The sequence below is a fragment of the Lutra lutra genome, chromosome 8 (assembly GCF_902655055.1).
Source record: "Lutra lutra chromosome 8, mLutLut1.2, whole genome shotgun sequence".
Taxonomy (NCBI): domain Eukaryota; kingdom Metazoa; phylum Chordata; class Mammalia; order Carnivora; family Mustelidae; genus Lutra; species Lutra lutra.
This window is the reverse complement of record NC_062285.1, coordinates 86,019,004-86,038,729: the sequence shown is the minus strand read 5'-3', so window position 1 is coordinate 86,038,729 and position 19,726 is coordinate 86,019,004. Positions and strand designations below refer to the sequence as shown.

The following is a 19,726-nucleotide window of genomic DNA, read 5'->3' as shown; positions in this document are numbered from 1 at the left end:
AGGAGGGAACAGAAAGGTGAACAATGGATAAAGAAACAATAGAGTTATTAATAGAAATTTAGCTTAGATTTTCTTTCTCTGTCAATTATTAAATAATGACAGAGGTAGAAGTCACGACCAGCAAAAATCCAAATATGAGTGTTATTATGTGACTGGCTTATTGTTCACTCTTACACTCTTTCCCAATTTACAAATATTTTTCACTGTCTCCCACCCATTCTTCCCTTCTGTTTCTTTAATCGTTCCTCTTCATCTGACGCCTCCTTTCTTTCCACCTGCCCCCTTGACTATTTCCCTAATATCTCTCTTGGTTTGGCCAAATATTCTTTTATTTCTATAGTGCAAAGATATGATTTTGGTTTAATAATCCAGAAACTGGACTATCATTAAAAATATTCAGACATATTAAGAATAAGCTGGACAGACACATAAGAATATGTCATCAAAGTCTCCATTATTGTAGATTAGGTGGATGGATGATTTAGGTTTACAAATATCTGTTAAGTTCCAAATAGTAACACACTGCAATAAATAACAAGTGAAATCTGAATCTGAATGCCTGTCTTTTTTTTTTTAAGATTTTATTTATTTTTTGACAGAGACACACAGCAAGAGAGGGAACACAAGCAGGGGTAGAGGCAGAGGGAGAAGCAAGCACCCTGCTGAGCAGGGAGCCTGATGCAGGTCTTGATCCCAACACCCTGAGATCATGACCTGAACCAAAGGCAGGCACTGAGCCACCCAGGTGCCCCTGAATGCCTGTCTTTAGAAAGTTAAAATCTAGTGGAAATTTATAGACAGAACTAACTGAACACAGCACAAAGCAGACCATAAGAAGCCATACAAAGAGATGAAAATAAGGAATTTTTAAAAAAGTGATACAAAATAAGAGAGAAGGGGAATATTATTCAGGGAGGAGGAAATAGAAATAGAGTAATTGGTAAATGGAAAATTAATGTTGACCATAAGTATTATATTTCAAGGTATTTAAGATAAGAAAGGCATGTTTCAGAACTTAAAATACATTGATATTAATTTTAAAACTCAGGGGCACCTGTGTGGTTTAGTCAGTTGAATATCTGATTCTTGATTTCAGCTCAGGTCATGATCTCCAGGTCATGAGAACAAGCCCCACATTGGGCTCCTCACTGGGCATGGAGCTAGCTTAAGGTTCTCTCTCTCCCTCTCCCTCCACCCCTCCCCACTTGTGTGCTCTATAAATCATTTAGTTAATTAATTAATAAAATTAATAAAAATCATATAAACCCCACACTCAGCCATTTAATAAAAGTACTGCATGCTATGACTTTACTAAATCTTTACTATGAATTAAATAAACACTTTGCACATAAAGATATTTTATTAAGGCAATAATGAAGATTATTATAAATTGACCTAAGGTACATGTGTCAGGCGACAAAGAACAGCTTCTGCCTTTAAGAAGAGAAACCTTAAAATAATAGGTAAAGGTGTGGAAAGAAATCTAAACATTTCTGTAAAGATTCTTATTAAAAATTTTCACCATTGCCATTAGATTCTCTACCATTGAAGTTTTCTAATGGTAAAAACCACTTTTCAAGATTATCTCAATGATGCAAGTATTTCTATTTTTCACCTTTTAAGATACATATTATAGACAGCAACAAGAAAATATTTAATGATGAAAAACCAATTAGCAACAAGTGCAGTATGTCAAGTAAAAGCAATGCTATTTTCTTACCAAATAGCACAGCATCATTTATATAAATGCCATCTTTCCCAAAGAATAGAATCCTTTCACTTGATGCAGTAAATTGCATACTGTCTTTTTACAGCTGTTCTGAAAGACACAGATATTTTTGAGCTTCATTTATAAAACATAAATATCAGACTGTTGTTATAGCCTTCTTGTAATTCAAAATAGCTTTAGTGCTGGCTGAACATATCACTCACACTGTGGAAAGTAAGAAATGGTGACAATTTAAAGCTAACATCATGAAATGAAGATGAATATATGAAATGTTACTTCAAATGGTTTAAGTAGATGTTATTAATACTTAACATGAGGATAGCAGGATCTTGGTAAAAGAAGAGCCATTTGAAATTATTTCTACTTCTTGTAGGAACAATCCACCTGCTACTAGATGTGTCTGATCCTATGTACAAAGTGATGTGTCCTGGGAGAGATGTAGATATTGGACTGTGAGGTGACGGGAAGAGAGAGACCATTTTTCAGGGATGGTTATAAAGGTTTCTCAAAGAAGGTGGCATTTGGCCAACAGACGCATCCAAAAAAAAGCTCCACATCAATCATCGTCTGGGAAATACAAATAAAAACCACAATGAGATACCATGTCACACCGGTCAGAATGGCTAAAATTAACAACTCAGGAAACAATAGATGTTGGCGAGGATGCGGAGAAAGGGGAACCCTCCTGCACTGTTGGTGGGAATGCAAGCTGGTGCAGCCACTCTGGAAAACAGCATGGCGGTTCCTCAAAAAATTAAAAGTAGAGCTTCCATAAGACCCAGAAATTGCACTACCAGGTATTTATCCAAAGAATACAAACACAGTCATCCGAAGGGGGCACCTACATCCAATGTTTATATAGCAATGTCCACAATACTCAAAATATCCAAAGACCCCAGATGTCCATCAACAGAGGACATGGGGAATGGATAAAGAAGATGTATATATAAATATGTGTATATAACATATGTGTATATAACATATGATAAATATATAGGACTATTACTCTGCCATCAAAAAGAATGAAATCTTGCCATTTGCAATGATGTGGATGGAACCAGAGGGTATTATGCTTAGTGAAATAAGTCAGTCAGAGAAAGACTAATATCATATGATTTCACACATAGTTGGAATTTAAGAAACAAAACAGAGGAGCATAGGGGAAGGGAGGGAAAAATAAAATAAGACAAAATCAAAGAGGGAGACAAACCATAAGAGATTCTTTTTATTTTTTTTATTTTTTATTTTTTTTAATTTCTTATCAGTGTACCAGAATTCACTGTTTATGTACCATACCTAGTGCTCCATGCAATATGTGCCCTCCATAATATCCCCCACCAGGCTCACCCAATTCCCACCCCCCACCCCTTCAAAACCCTCAGATTGTTTTTCAGAGTCCATAGTCTCTCATGGTTCATCTCCCCCTCCAATTTCCCTCAACTCCCTTCTCCTCTCCATCTCCCCATGTCCTCTGTGTTATTTCTTATGCTCCACAAATAAGTGAAACCATATGATAATTGGCTCTCTCTGCTTGAATTATTTCACTCAGCATAATCTCTTCCAGTCCCGTCCATGTTGATACAAAAGTTGGGTATTCATCCTTTCTGAGGGAAGCATAATACTCCATAGTGTATATGGACCACATCTTCCTTATCTTTTCATCTGTTGAAGGGCATCTTGGTTCTTTCCACAGTTTGGTGACCGTGGCCATTTCTGCTATGAATATTGGGGTACAGATAGCCCTTCTTTTCACTACATCTGTATCTTTGGGGTAAATACCCAGTAGTGCAATTTCAGGGTCATAGGGAATCTCTATTTTTAATTTCTTAAGGAATCTCCACACTGTTTTCCAAAGTGGCTGCACCAACTTGCATTCCCACCAACAGTGTAAGAGGGTTCCCCTTTCTCCACATCCTCTCCAACACACGTTGCTTACTGTCTTCTTAATTTTGGCCATTCTAACTGGTGTAAGGTGGTATCTCAGTGTGGTTTTCATTTGAATCTCCCTGATGGCTAGTGATAATGAACATTTTTTCATGTGTCTGATAGCCATTTGTATGTCTTCATTGGAGAAGTGTCTGTTCATGTCTTCTGCCCATTTTTTGACATGATTATCTGTTTTGTGTGTGTTGAGTTTGAGAAGTTCTTTATAGATCCTGGATATCAGCCTTTTGTCTGTACTGTCATTTGCAAATATCTTCTCCCATTCTGTGGGTTGCCTCTTTGTTTTGTTGACTGTTTCCTTTGCTGTGCCATAAGAGATTCTTAACTATAGGAAACAAACTGAAGGTTGCTGGAGGGGCTGTGGGTGAGAGGATGGGGTAACAGGATGACGGGCATTAAGGAGGGCATTTGAGGTAATGAGCACTGGGTGGTGTATACAACTGGTGAATCACTAAACTCTACCCCTGAAACTATAAATAAATACATACATAAATTAACAAACAAACAAATAAAAGGTGGCATTTTATAGAGATGTCGGTGTCAAATAGAACTGGATATTTGAAGTAGGAGAAAGGATATTTTAGTCAGAAGGAATACAAAATAGAAACACAGAGGCAAGAAAGTGCCTGGGGCATATGGAGCAGGGAATTTGCCAAATGTGTGGGGCTCACAGAATTCCTGACAGAAAAGTGGTGGCAGGTAAGATGGGATAGTACATTTGAGACAGACTGTGGAGGGGGGAGAGTGTCACGCAAAGAAATCCGGTCCTAATTTGGTAGCAAATATTAAGCCCAGGGATTCTTCCCCGAAGTTTTTAACCCAGAACATTCACACGATCTGAACCCTGCTCTCATGGGGGTGCTCAGAAAGCACCCAGTTCCACTAGGTACTTTACACACATTACCCAATAGAGTCACCACAAAAGAATAGTTGCAAGAAGATGAGCAAGCCCATTTTACGGAGGAGAAGCTGTCTCAGAGAAGCTGCATAACTTGTCCATGCTCAACAGTCTGATAAGCAAAACATTTTTACACTGAATTTTATGTCCCTTACTCTTCATAATCCTATTTTCATGATTTTATTGTTTAACCAAGATCTTGTAACTTCACAATTCTGTTACTATTCATACTTTGGAATTTTGTTTTTAAATATTTTTATTTGACAGAGAGAGACACAGCGAGAGAGGGAACACAAGCAAGAGGAGTGGGAGAGGAGGAAACAGGCTTTCCACCAAGCAGGGAGCCGGATGCAGGGCTTGATCCCAGGTCCCTGGGATCATGATCTGAGCCAAAGACAGACTCTTAACAACAGAGCCACCCAAGAGCCTCATAATTTGGTATTTTGGAGAAGAGAGAAAATGGGAGAAAGTTAGACGAGTTTAGAAGTCATTTTAATAAAACAATAAGAAATAATATTTCTAATTGAAATCATTCAATTGATTCAATGAATGATTCAATTGAATCATTCAATTCTGTCCATATATCAAGTAAAATCAAATCTGAGCTACCATTGTTCCTGAAAAATGCACGCTGAGAAACTGCATGATTATTAATTTAGGATTTTATTATGATGTTGAGGGCTCTAACACAAGTGCGAAATTAAATCCCTTTCATGGTCTGTTAGGTTTCCTGTGATAATCAGAAACCTTTGCAATGTAGCTAGTAAGAGCTTCCTTAGCCAGATTCATTAGTTGTAATTTCCACATCTTTTAATCCACCAAAATAAAGCACTTAGTATGTGTAAGGCATAAAACATGGCAAGTATCTTAACTACATTTTTCTCAGTGTATTCTCATAACAAACTGTAAGGTGAGTATCCTTTTCCCATTTTATAGAAAAAGAAACTAAGGTTCGGAGAGCTCTGTGTGTAATGGCACAGAATTCAATGTTCAACTTTATTTGCCATTATGTCATTACTCTTCCTATTACTTAAAGTGACACTCATGATTCTTGGTTGCAAAGAAATTAAGTAAAAGATAGTCTGAAATGCAGATCATGGCAGTAACACAGACTTTGGAATCAAAGGAATGTGGATCGAATTCTCTTGTCTACCACTTAAAAGCTATGTGATCTTAGATGTGTTATTTAATCTTTCTGAGGCTCAATTACCAATCTGGAAAATGCAAATAATAATATCTATTTCAGAGGGTGGCTAAGAAGATTAAGTGAAGTAATGCCTAAAAAGTTCTTAGCACAAAGTACATTTTTAAATAAAAGTAAGCTCTAGTAATAGTAGCAGCTGTAGTGTGGTATTTTCTTGATTTCCAGATCCCAGGTGCCATCTGTGATATAATCTGTTCCAAGTATTTGGTGTAGACCTCTCTTCTAAATTCTGGATCCGTGTATCTTATCACCTACTTGACGTTTGCATTTGGGTGTCCCACAGGCACCTCATACTTATTAGGTACCAAAATGAACTAAATGAATGGTACACATCAGTCTTCTCCTGACCTTGGTAATACCTGTCGTCTTTCCTGGAGATGATGATGATGATGGTGATGATGATGGAGAGGATGATGATGATTTCATGGACACATGAATGAAATCATGGACCACATGAAATCAGCACCACAACCAGCTCACAGTGAACTCAAATCTCAGGTCGCTGAGTTCTGGGAAACGTACCCTCTGAATTGCTGCTGACATCACCCTGGTCTTAACCACCTTCATTTCTTCCCTATTCTAGTTCGATTACACCTGCTTCCACCTATCCTCACCAAGGAGCTCTCCGCACTATATCCAGAAGGACCTTCCTGCACCCTTGAGACCTAAATAAAATTGGCCTTAAATCCCTTACCATCTCCGATGGAAGTCCACATTTTTGCCAATTTGGAGGACGTTTGCCTTCTCACTCCCTCTTCCCCAGATGTCAAGATCCGCAAATAGCGCTTCTGTGCCCCAAAACTTGGACGTGAAACGCAGCCCATTTAGCAAGTTTCACAAATGACCCACTCACACAAAGCATTCGTGAGTCTAGCAAATATTATTAAAGGTTGGCATTTGGGAAGATGGATAAGTGTTTACTATTCAAAATGCTAACTTCAAATGGAAAATTAGGCATTTCCAGTTTTAAAATGCTCTTCGACCTCCTCCATCTGGGTATTTCCACTGGCTGATTGCCCTTCTCTCTCCCAGCATCACACCATCTTGCTGGCTCTTCTGTGTTTTTTTTCTAGCCCCTCTCTTATCTCTCCCTCTTCCTTTCTGGAATAAAGCCATTCTTTTCTTTGTAACTCGAATACTAGTTTGACTGGTTTTTTTGTTCCTGTTTTTGTTTGTTTCCCTAGATGATTCTTCTCACACCAGTTAGAGGATTCCCTTCTATCCCAAGTGGCTCATTATCAAGCACTTTTAGATTAAAAGTTCTGAGAGCCAGCAGTTAACATATCTTACTTCTATTACAGACGCAAATCTGATTATTTCATGCCCCTAATAACCTATAAGTGGCTTCCCATTGCCTTGAGCATAAAGTTCAACTCTTTTTTACAAGAACCTACAAAGTATCCCATGATCCAGTCTCTAGTATTGGCCATTCTGATACCATTCTGGTTTCTCAAATACACTGTGCTTTCTCTATTCTCCAGGTCTTCAAATACATTTTCTTCAGAAATCCGATTCTTCAGCTCCTCAACAGGCTAACCCTTACTGATGCCTATCCTTACATGTTTAGACTCTTACTTCCACCAGGTTAGATCCTCCTGCTGAGGTCTTCTCAACAATGCCTTTTCCACTTGTAATTATTTAATTATCTAAAATGGTATATTTCCTTTCTTTTGCTGTAGACCCAAAAACCATTGGGACAGCAACCAAATTTCTTTTCTCAACCATTTTATCCTTAGCACCAAGCATACAGTAAGCACTCAGTTTTTAAAAACTACATGAAGGTAAGCATTGAGCAAAGTCTGTATGTAAAGTATCACACTTCATCTCCCTAAACTTCTGGGCTTGAATTTATCTGGCATGATCTTCTAGGAAAACCATAAAGTCTCAGTGATGGCAGAGGGCATAAGAAACTATACGCATTGAAGATCTGGTGGTTTTGTTGCTGAGGATGTTAACAACTCAGGGGAGTTAAAGGTCAGTGCACACAGAAGGTCACGAGGGTCTCACCTAAATATGCTGTGAACTACATGTTTGGTAACTTGACTGCCCTCTTTGTTAACTATCATCAGGATTTAATTAACTGGTGTCACAGTTGGAGAGACACTTGATGCCTGTGGGGAAATTTGACTGAACTCGTCCATTCTAAAATAAATGATTAGCACCATCATCATTAGCTTTCAAGAAGTGGGACAGCTGCATTTTCCTACGCATGTTTCTGAGGTAAAACTGTTTTAAAACTAGAAATACTGGAAAGGATAGAGAAAAGTTTTGGGGGATACAACATTCAGGCAAAATTCTACTTGTGAGGGCCTGATTTTATGAAAATAACACTTACTTCACAGACAGAATTCACCTGCCAGGAACCCCTATTTTTCATAACACATTAAGCCAGAATGTTGCGTATTTTTAGAAGTGGCCTGATCATTGAACTGTTGAGAACAAATGCATTTTGTGGCTTCCTGGACTATGATCCCCCCTCCCCCCAAGTTAGTCATCATCCAGGCACAGCTTCCCAGGTCTCGAAGCTACTCAGCACAGTAGGTCCTGGAAACTGTTCCCATGGTAACCCTCAGTCAAATAGGGCAGCTCAGGCTGTCGTACGCAGGCATAATAGAACAAGAAATACTGGATGCTCTTGTTCGTGATGCCACAAAAACGGGTGATACTGATTACTGTATAAACAGACTGAAAGACAGAATAGCTATTGAACCATATATGAATCACAGTGTTAGTGTCCTAAAAAGATATGACTTCTACAACCTACATGTCCTAAAGAAAATCAATGTGAAAACATAGGTCATAAATTTTGCAGTAACAATCAGGTATTGCATTCAGAGAATCTACTAAATATTTTGTAGTGTGTTAAGTAATGCACACATAGATCTCATTTGTTTCCCCTCAAAAACCTAGTTATTTTAGTGTTTCCATGATTTACCTGGAGCAACTGAGGCTCTCAGACTCAAAATGAGAGAGTATCACTTAAGTGGGACTTGCACCAAGGTGTGCCTGTCTCCAGAATTAATTAGGTAATTAAGGAATTAAGATTTTTTACTTATTTGAGAGAAAGAGAAAGTGTGAGCAGGAAGCAGAGCAGAGGGAGAGAGAGAGAATCACGAGCAGACACCCTGCTGAGCGTGGAGCCCACTGAGGGCTCCCTTGATCCCAGGACCCTGAGATCCTGACCTGAGCTAAAACCAAGAGTTGGACACTCAACCTACCGAGCCACCCAGCTGTCCCAGAATTTCTTTTTATCTCTCAAAATTGTCTTTTTTTTTTTGTGATACCACCCTTTTGGAGCATCTATCAGTCATAACCTAGAGGAATAAGTCACGGTTTGTGCTGAGGGAGTTCACCACCAATTAAATACAGATATGAAAAGTAGCATTTGGGAAATCATTCTGGCTCCAGGATCTGATCATCTGGGAAGAGGAGCATAATAGAGTCATAAAATTTGTAGTTAAAGAATTGCCTTCAGTGCTAAGTCCTCCACATCATTGTAAAGTAGCCTTGAGAAACCCGTTTAATTTCTTCACACCTCAGTGTTTTCACCCGTGAAGTGAGATAATAACTTGATGGGATGTTTTGAGGATCAAATGAGAAAATGAATTCAAAAGTGCTTTAAAAAATATAAAATGTGATACATGACTATTATTATATTCCTAAATAGCACATTGAATTTTGGCACATCTCTCCAGCAGAGCGTTTCTCTCATTTAAAAATGCCACGTTAAATTCTTTCCTTAAGCATGTTTTGTTTAATCTCCAGAATTAAGAGTTCTACAGAGCTTGTAGTACAAGCCCATATTAAGAATCAGGAAATAATTACTGCATTAATATATATAATAAAATGCCACTTAATACACACATATATACACACCCAGTAACTGATAAGTAAATGCCTTCTGTATTTACTGTAAATGAATGCATTGGGAGTAACAGACTTTAGTTATCATTTCTGCATTCTGGCTGGGGAGAGCAAAGAGTATGGTCAGAAGCTGAAGGTCCAAAGATAAGATGTTTGATAAAGGAAATGACACTGCAACAAATTCAGGTGTTGTAATCTGACAGCCTCTGGACTGAGACTGGCCTGCAAAGGTGTTTTCTTCGGCCAGCATAGTTTTATTTTGTTATAATTTTGCTTTTTAATGATGCTTTTAGGCAGTGCATGCACCCTCCCATCGGCTAACTATTTCATCAATCAATCCTGTCACCCTAGATTGCTTCTCTCATTTATATGACCTGCCTGACAGGTGAGTTTGGACTTCTTTACCAAAAAGAGCCAAAAAAAGAGGATTCTCTATCATGAAGTCATAAAAACAGAAGTGAGTGTATTTAAGCATCTAAAACATGAAAGGTTGACCCGGCGTGGATGTGGACCAAGGCACAGAGAGAAACCCATAGGTTCTACCTGAAAAGATACATTTAGGACACTTATATTGAAGTCTTGTATTACACAGCCAATTGTAACTATATTCGCTCAGCAGGCATGCATCAACAGCTTGCTGAATGAGCTTCAGAGAAGTTTCTGGCAGCTCATTATAAGCTCTGTATAAGTTAGTGTCCTTTACAATGATAGTGTCCTCCTTATCATCATCATCATTATCATCATCGTTATTATTGGTTAGACAGGACATTAGGAAGGACAAAGGCACATAATACCGATCTTCCTCTTTACTCCTAAATAGAGTGAATCCCCAGCCTCTGGCACAATTTCTGATATGTGCTGGCTGCTCAGTATCTGAAGATTGCAGATGTCATGGAAAATGAGGGGGAGGCCACCATCCCTAGCCTTTGACAGCAACATCCAAATTCTGTCCTGACAATTTCTGAAAGAGAGCTGTGAATAATTCTGAGAAAGTGTCAGGGGGAGCTCTGCCCTCTCAGGACAGCCCTGGTCACTTGATGTTCCTGAAGAAACTGAAAGGAAGGAAGATCTTGCTGGAAAACTTTTCCCACAGCTGGACAGGAGGCGAAATGGATGAATTCCACAGCATCTGCAGAGAAGTATGACCGTAGTGCTATAGAAACACCGGACACCGTTGATATCACTATTGAAAAGAATCGAGCATCCCATTACTTCTTATGTGGCAACCTTAGCACAGCAGAATTTCCTAATTGTTCCCTCTAAAATGTCCTCTAATATGTCTAATCATTGATTGGATTGCAAGCTGACGCATTAATAATGTTCTAAGTGCACGTCACACAGGCAGATATGCTTTAACCAGCATTGGCTCAGACTTTCATCAGGTCTTACCTGAAAGGTTGCAACAGCCTCCTTATAGTCTACTGGCCTTAGGTGGGCCCACTCGGGCAATCCCTAACTATACTGGTCCATGTTCCTAACTGTATTGATCTTTGTAAGCTGTGACCTGATTATGTCACATTCCTGTATTAAAACAGACCATGATTTCTTTTGGCCTAAAAAACACCTAAATTCACATCTTGGACTAGCCTATCAACCCTCCTCTCTGAAAGTGCTACCATGATCTAACCACCCAGAGGCCTGTGGGGCCTTCTTCCCATTTCTTCAGATGATGCACTGACCTTTGTTCCCCTGGAAAACTCCTGAGAATTTTTCAAGCATCACTTTCAACTTGCAATCTTTCCTCATACCCATTGCAGAAGCAGAATTAATTGCGTTCTTCTCTACATGTCTAGAGCACTGAACAATTCTTTTGTGTTGACTGGGACTTTTGGCTGTCAATTTTGGAAATCCAGCTTAACTGACATAAGCCATCAACTGGGATTTATTCACTGGGATTTATTCACTATTCACTATGCCCCAAACTGCACGGGGGCATAGCCTTAGGGTGAGTGAACCAGAGCCTCAGACCACATCAGGGATGCTCCCTCAAGCAACTGTCTTTGTGGGACAGAATGATAGATACTGACTTCTCCAGTTTTGCATCCATACATACTTGGAGCCAGAGGAGAAAAAACTCTTCCCCACTAATTCCAGTTATAAAATTTCAGATAAAGCCTTCTATTTACTAGCTTGGTCCCCAGTAGCACCCCCGGCTCTCTCCATGAAGGGGGAACTGGGCACTAGGATTCACCCTGACTGAGTCAAAGTACCTCCTGCTCTCATCTGGGAGTAGTGCACTGCTATTCGGAACCGCCATCAGGATTCCTTCTTGGCCTTACGGTGGGAAAGAAGCAGTGCTCCAAAACAAGAAGATATAATCAAGGGATCCCATACAGACAGCAAAAACAGGCATCAAACAGTTTTTCTAAGTCTGCAAATAGTAACACTCAACATGCTGTTATAATTATGCATTTGGGTGAGCCTCTCTGACTCTAATCTGAGCTCTAGGAGGTCAAGTCCGCCATCTTACTCAAAGCCTGTCGCTAACCCCCAGCAAAATACCTGATGCCAAGTTTGCTCTCTGCTAATGTTTATTTGTTGTTGAAATGATAGAATGGATAGCTCTCCAATGTGAATATAACATCAAGTGAATATGATCACAGAATTCCATAGAGTTGTGAAGTTTAGTTAAATGAATGTTTATAGAACTTCTTTAGTTGACAGGTCATTGAGAGATTCACAACTTAACTAAAACACAAGAATCTTTGAGATACAGGTAATATTTACTGGGTTCATCCTATTAGTATTTTTCTAAAAAGCCATTTAATTCTTACCCAAATCCCATGAGTTTGTAGGAAACACCCCTATTTTAGAAATTAAGCAGTTGGGAATGCCTGGGTGGCTCAATCAGTTAAGCCTCTGCCTTTGACCCAGGTCATGATCCCAGGGTCCTGGGATCGATCCCTGCATTGGGCTCCCTGCTTAGCGGGCAGTCTGCTTCCCCCTCTCCCTCTGCTTGCCACTCCCTCTGCTTGTGCTCTCTCCTCTCTCTCTGATAAACAAATAAAGAAAATCTTAAAAAAAAAAAAAAAGAAAGTAAGCAGTTCCTTGCGTTTTCCCATGTTGTCAGATAATATGTTGCAGCAAAGGAGTAGAAACTCAGGTCCTCTGATTCCAAGCCTATAGCTGCGTTCTTAAGCAGATTATTTAACCTCTCTGAGTAAAATGGGGAGAAAGACACTTACTTCTAAAGATTGTTGTAAGGAAAAAAGGAAAAGATATAAAACGCCAAGTGCAAAGCATGGTCTAGATTAGGGGATAGATAGCTAACAGTTGCTATGTTTGTCAGAGATGGTGGAAGACGTCCTATGATGTCAGACTGGAGTATGTGAGACCAGTTCTATTCTTGTCCCACATTCCAGGTACTCATCGGGCATTTTTCTCCTCTTTAACGCTGCCCACTCTCTCTCTAGTAGCTTCTGTCCCGTGGGACTGGCCATAGAGAAGGTTACAGGTTCCTGGGCTCCCCCTTCCTTGATGAAGCCAAGCACCCTGCCTCCCTTTGCTGCCTCGAGCAGCCTACTTCTCCTTCGGGAAAGAGAACTACTGGGAGACAGAAGGATGTTTGGATCCTGACCTTGTTCCGACATCAATTAGCTGGGTGACATTTGCACCGTTGTTCTTTAAGTGTAAAATGAGAGTGTTGGAGCAGAGAAATTTCTATATTAAATTGTATTATGCAGAGGAAATCTCAGTAAAAATATTTTCATTGCAGAGTCAAGCAATACTTTTTTTTTTTTTTTCAAAAAAAAAATTTTTTTTAAATACTTCTCTATCCACCAAATAAATCCATGCTGGCCTTGCCTAAGTTGAAATCCATTTCTGTAACTTTTAACTCTTTCTTCTTGCTTTACATATCAGCAAGGGTTCTGTGCCTGCAGCAAGCATCCAGAATCTTCTCCTGAATATAGATTCCAGGAAAAGCTGAAGCACAGAGGACAGAGAAGAAATGCTGTAATGACATTTCTTTAGGCTCACTGCCTAGACTCACTTGGCGTGCTGCCTTATTCTCATTAGTCCCACCGACTGAATCTGATTAGCCTACCCTGATTTATTTTTGGCGACCTGGGAGCACATGGGCCAATGCTTATATTCATGGCTGATACGATCATCCCCAAAGCTGTCGTTAGATTTTGGAAGATTAGTCCCTTTCCCTGGAAGATTGCTGTGTCTATGAAGCATCATGACCCACTAGATACGTATCTCTTAAACACTTGGCAAAATGGAGTTTATGTACCCCTCTTTTCATTATCACAAATTTTTTTGTTATTGGCCATTAAAACATAGAGCATAAAATTCTTAATAATTCTGAACCTGATGTTTGTACAGTTAAGTGTTTTCTGAATTAGTGAATCCATTTCTGTAACCAATAATGAATAAAAGCCAGAGTTCAATGTTATTAGATATTGGATGCTTGGTTTAGCTTCTCAGTCTCACCTGGATCGCTGACAATAACAGTGGGTCACATTTTCTGTATGTTTGTTATGTTTTTCAAAAGTACAAAATTTTAGAAACCTACCCATGTGTGTGACGATGAAAGACAATGAGGAGAAAAGGACTTTTTTTTAAAAGATTTTATTTATTTATTTGACAGACTGAGATCACAAGTAGGCAGAGAATCAGGCAGAGAGAGAGAGAAGGAAGTAGGCTCCCTGCTGAGCAGAGAGCCCGATACGTGGCTTGATCCCAGGACCCTGGAATCATGACCTGAGCTGAAGGCAGAGGCTTCAACCCACTGAGCCACCCAGGTGCCCCAAAAAAGTACATTTTAAAAGTCAATCCAGGGGCACCTGGGTGGCTTGATTGTTAAGCGTCTGCCTTCGGCTCAGGTCATGATCCCAGGGTTCTTGGGATGGAGTCCCATATCAGGCTCCCTGCTTAGCAGGAAGCCTGCTTCTCCCTCTCCCACTCCCCCTGCTTGTATTTCCTTTTTCACCGTGTCTCTATCAAATAAATAAATGAAATCTTTAAATATATATATATATATATATATATATATATATACACACACACATATATATGAAGTCAATCCATACTGACTGATCCGTATTATAGAGTTCTGACTAGGACCATCCAGACCACAAAGTACCTGGCATATGCCAGACAGTGGTCCTGGAGCTAGAGGTGCAGCCAGAAATAAGATACAGCCCCTGCCCCTAAAGAACCCAAGGTCTCATATGGTTAGAATGTCATGAACACAATTAAGTCTATTAAATGTTAACATAGAAATAAATTTCTGTTAATGGTCGGTATTCTTTACAAATACTAGGACCTATAAGAATTAGTTTTCTAGAACGAGTAAATAATAGGAAAAAATCAGTACTTTTTTTTAGGTACACTTAGAGCCTCCTTTCTGATACTGATATGTACTGTAGGCTTGATTTGGCTACTGACTATATGGGCAGTACCATTAGGTTAATTCTAAGAGGCAAATGTCCACATATAATTTTAATGCAATCAGCAATTCCTTCATTCATTTAACAGAGACTTACCAGACTGAGTGTAAGGAAAACAAGTCAAGAGGGGAAGAGAAACAGACATGTGGACATAATGAAGCTCAGTTTCGGTACTAGTCCAGACTAGATGTGTCACCTTGAGCAGGCGACTCAATCCTTCTGACCTTCGGTTTCCTTAACTACAAACTGACATTGATAAAAGTACCTATCTCATCAGGTCATTTTGCGTATTAAATGAGATGACTGTGTTTATAGACCTACCTAGCTTCGTATCTGGATCCTGGTAAGTCCTAACCAAGTTTTAGCAATTGTTCTGTCCCCCTTTCACAGAAGAGAGATCTGAGGCTCAAAGCAGGGAAATAACTTCCCAGACACCATATACCCCGAAGATGAATTAAAAGCAAAGCAGCAATGATACAAAGTATGTGAGTCTTGTGGGAGACCAGAGAGCAGAAGGACTATTCTGCTGTACAGTATGGGAAAGAATCAGGAAGGGGTATTTAAGCCAACCACACCATGGCTTTTCAAATACTGTCCATAAACATTGATCTAGAACCCTTAGAGCGGTTGTCATTCCCCTGACCGCTGCCTTTTCCAGTTATCCTCAGTCTGGTTCCTTCTTCAAACACCCTGTTAGCTTCTCTGATTAAAGATTGGCTAACCTCCAGTGAGGAGGATTATCACAGGATTCTCAGTCCTGACTTTTTAAATTATTATTATTTTCAGAACTGACAGGTGAAAAGTGAGAGAGGAAATAACTGTTTTGCAACATTCTTCTAGAATTCTCCTAGGATACCACAGCATTACTCCTTCCAGAGTGCTCCATCTGTATAGTTTCTCCAGCAGAGCTGAAACCAAGAATTTCTCTGGAAGTTGAGTGCCAAGATGATTTTCATTCATTTCATTCTTTATTCATTTCCACTCATTTTGTGTTTATTACATGACACAATCCAGGAACTGGGAGCAGATTTTCAATGGAGAAGAATCAAAAATAAAATCCTGAGTAGATCCGTAGTCATAAGAGGGTTAAGCTCTCTCTTTCTGCTTTTCCTTGAACACTAAAATACCTGGGTGATGCTTCTCACAAACATTAGTTTTGGAAAAACAAGCTCAGCATAATTTTATTGCTCACGATCTCAATGTGACCTTCATTTCCTTTTGTTTTTCTCTTTTCTTAAACAGAATGCCACAACATTCCATGTAACTGTTCAAGATGATAATAGCATCGTTGTGTCTTTAGAAGCCCCAGATGTCACGAGCCCGTCATCTGTGTATGTTGTGAAGATAACTGGGGAATCAAAAAATTACTTCTTCGAATTTGAGGACTTCAACAGCACTTTGCCTCCTCCTGTTACCTTTAAGGCTAATTACCATGGTCTTTATTATATAATCACTCTGGTAGTGGTAAATGGAAATGTGGTTACCAAGCCATCCAGATCAATCACTGTGTTAACAAGTAAGCATCCTTTGTGGTATTGTCCTCTGTGTTTCTTCTTTGGGTGTATTCTCATGGGGCCCTCACTGAAAGAACGTCAGCCCAGGATGGCAAGTCCAATCACCTTGAAGTCGAGCGGCATAAATTCAAAGTTCTGCTTTTTGTTGAAAATACGTTTTTGTGCCAGCATTTGATAATATTAAACTGTTACCTTCTGTTAAAGAAAAAATCTGTTTCAAACCCAAAAAAGTAAACCGCAATAAGACAATATATTTTCAGGTTGAATATTAATTTTAGATTCATGATTAGACCATGTAATTTTTTGATATATAACTGAATAGTATGATTATAACTAAGCTATTTTTTTCCAGAACACATACTCTTATATTAAGCCATTTGGGTTTTGAGACAAGGAATTTATACTCATATTTAGCTTTCTCAAAATTAATTATACATTTTTAGCTGAGAGAGAGAAAAAGATGTTATTTATCGGTTTCTATTCTTGACCTCACCTTCCAAAAAGCCTTGGCTTCCATGCCCAAGAAAAATACCAAAATACCTCTCAAATCATTGGCATTTTAACCTTCAGTAGTTCATGTCTTAAACCATTAATGCTGACATTAAGAATTTTTAGGAGTAATTTTAACTATATGTGATTTTTACTTTTCTCTCTGGAACTTTATCTCAAATTGAGATATAATCTCAATTGAGATTATATTGATCTCAAATTGAGATATAACTTTATCATATCTGTTGATGAATATGTTAGAAGAAGAAATGTTATCTTCTAATAACATCTCAAGTCTCAAATTGAGATTAGAAGAAGAAATGTTATCTATAAGATGGCAGAGTTTACCACTAGAGCAATTTAATGGCTCAGTAAAGTTCTTTTTGCTTATTATCCTTCAGTGCTAATTTTCCAGTGGCTGTGATTTTCTTAAATGCCAGCTACTTGAAGTCATTTTCGCCACAAACAAGGAAAAGGACATAGTGATTTTTTTTCTCTTGGGATAAAAGGAAAAAGAAACATCAGGAAGCAAGAACTCAGAATCAAGCTAGAAGACATATTTTTAATATGTCTGTCAAAAATTAATTAATGTTTCCCTTCACAGAGTCCTAGAATCAGTATTGAATCCTAAAAAATTAGGAGTGGAATGACATAAACCCAAGACCTTCAAGGTTTATAAATACAATGAGTAAATCTAAGACCTAGTAGAATTAAAGGAAGAACCTACCTTTTCTAAAATACCGTTTTAAACATGTTGCAGAGAGAGGTAAACTGGGCGTTAATAGGTCCAGGTAGCAGATGTAGGTAAACAATGGAGATAATAAAATTCCTTGAAATCCAAAACTGTGCCTTACCAACTTCACAATCTCATAGGCACCTAGCATTAACTTTACACTTAATAAGTGTTCAATAAATATTAATTCAATTCAGTTGAGCAAGTAATAGAAGAAAGAACTGGTGCGGGGGTGGGGGGAGACTAAGGCATAAAGCAAAATAAAAGTGTAGTTATTGTTGTTGACCTAACATTCATTAGCATATGTTTAGCCACTCCAGACCAGAAAAAGCTCCAACAGTCAGACCCTTAGCTGATGATTCATAAAGTCATTTGACCAGTAAGCTAATGATAAGTAAATGGTAAGTAGGCACATGATAAGAGATTTCCACTATATCTCCTGGACATTTTAGTGTGTGCAATGAGTTGTATTCAAAATATTTGTTTATTTTCTTTTGTGATTTCTTTTTCAACATGTGGGCTTAGCAAGTGTGCTGCTGAATATCCATCTTGCCATTTTTCAGAGATCCTTTTATTCATTTCTAGGTAAACTCTGTTGTGATCAGAGAACATACTTTATGTGATTTCAGGTACTTTAAAATTGTTGCAGTTTGTTTTATGGCCCCAAATATGGTATGTCTTGGTGTGTATTCTGTGGGCAGCTGTTGGGTGAAATTTTGATGAATTTCAATTAGATCAAGTTGGTTGTTCAATCTTCTCTACCCTTACTGATTTTCTATTTTTTCTAAAAATGATGGTTAGTGGTATGTGAAAATCTCCAAATATATCTATTGTCTTTTTCTTTTACTTCTTTTAGTTTACTTCTTTTAGTTTGTACTTCTTCTTTTGTACTTCTTTTAGTTTATGCTTTACATATTTGAAATTTCCATGAAGTTTGAAGCTTTTCATCTTTACACTTTTGAGATTATTTTTATGATTTGTTAGTTTCACAAAACACAATGATTTGATATTTGTATATTCTACAAGACAATCACCACAGTAAGTCAAGTTACTGTTGTCACCATTCAGTCTCAATTTTTTTTTCTTGCAGTGAAAACACTTAAGATTTATTCTCTTGATGACTTTCAAATATGCAATACGACATTATTGACTACAGTCACCATACTGTACATTACATCCCTATGACTTATTTATTTTATAACTGAAGTTTGTACCCCTCAACTCCCTTCACCCCTTTTGCCCACCCCACCACCCCTCTCTCCTCTGGAAACCACCATTCTGTTCTTTGCTTCTATGAGTTTTTCTTTGCTTTGTTTGTTTTTTAGATTCCGCATATAAGTGGGATCATACAGTATCTGTCTACCTCTGTCTAATTTATTTCACTTCACAAAATACCCTTAAGTTCTGTCAAGTTGTTGCAAATGGCAGATTTGATTCTTTTTTATGGTTGAGTAGTATTCCATTCCTCATAGATATACCACTTCTTCTTTATCCAATCATTAACTGGTGGATGCTCAGGTTGTTTTCATTATCTTGGCTATTGTAAATAATGCTGCTATAAACATGTGTGTGTATATATATATACACACACACATACATATATATATCATATACATCTTTTCAAATTAATTTTTAATTTTTTGAGAAATCTCCATACTGTTTTCCATAGTGGCTATTCTAGTTTACATTCCTACCAAGAGTGCTTAAGAGTTCCTTTCCTCCACATTCTTACCAATACTTGTTATTTCTTGTCTTTTTGATAATAACCATTTGACAGGTGTGAGGCGATACCCCTTTTGATTTGCATTTCCCTGATGCTTAGTGATGTTGACTATCTTTTCATGTGTTTTTGGGCCATCTGCATGTCTTCTTTGGAAAAATGTCTAGTTAGATTCTCTGATGATAATATTAATAATTAGTAATATAATAGTGACATATCACTAATTAGTGTCCTT

At 38.3% G+C, this 19,726-nt stretch overlaps 1 protein-coding gene across 2 annotated transcripts in view; it reads left to right on the top strand.

Moving 5' to 3' along the window:
• Nucleotides 1–19,726, top strand: part of PTPRO (protein tyrosine phosphatase receptor type O) — a 245,685-nt gene that overhangs the window by 113,768 nt on the left and 112,191 nt on the right. For both annotated transcript variants that reach the window (XM_047742814.1, XM_047742813.1), the window contains exon 2: nt 16,278–16,551. In XM_047742814.1, the coding sequence (XP_047598770.1) occupies nt 16,278–16,551 (274 nt within the window). The remainder of the gene's footprint in view (nt 1–16,277; nt 16,552–19,726) is intronic.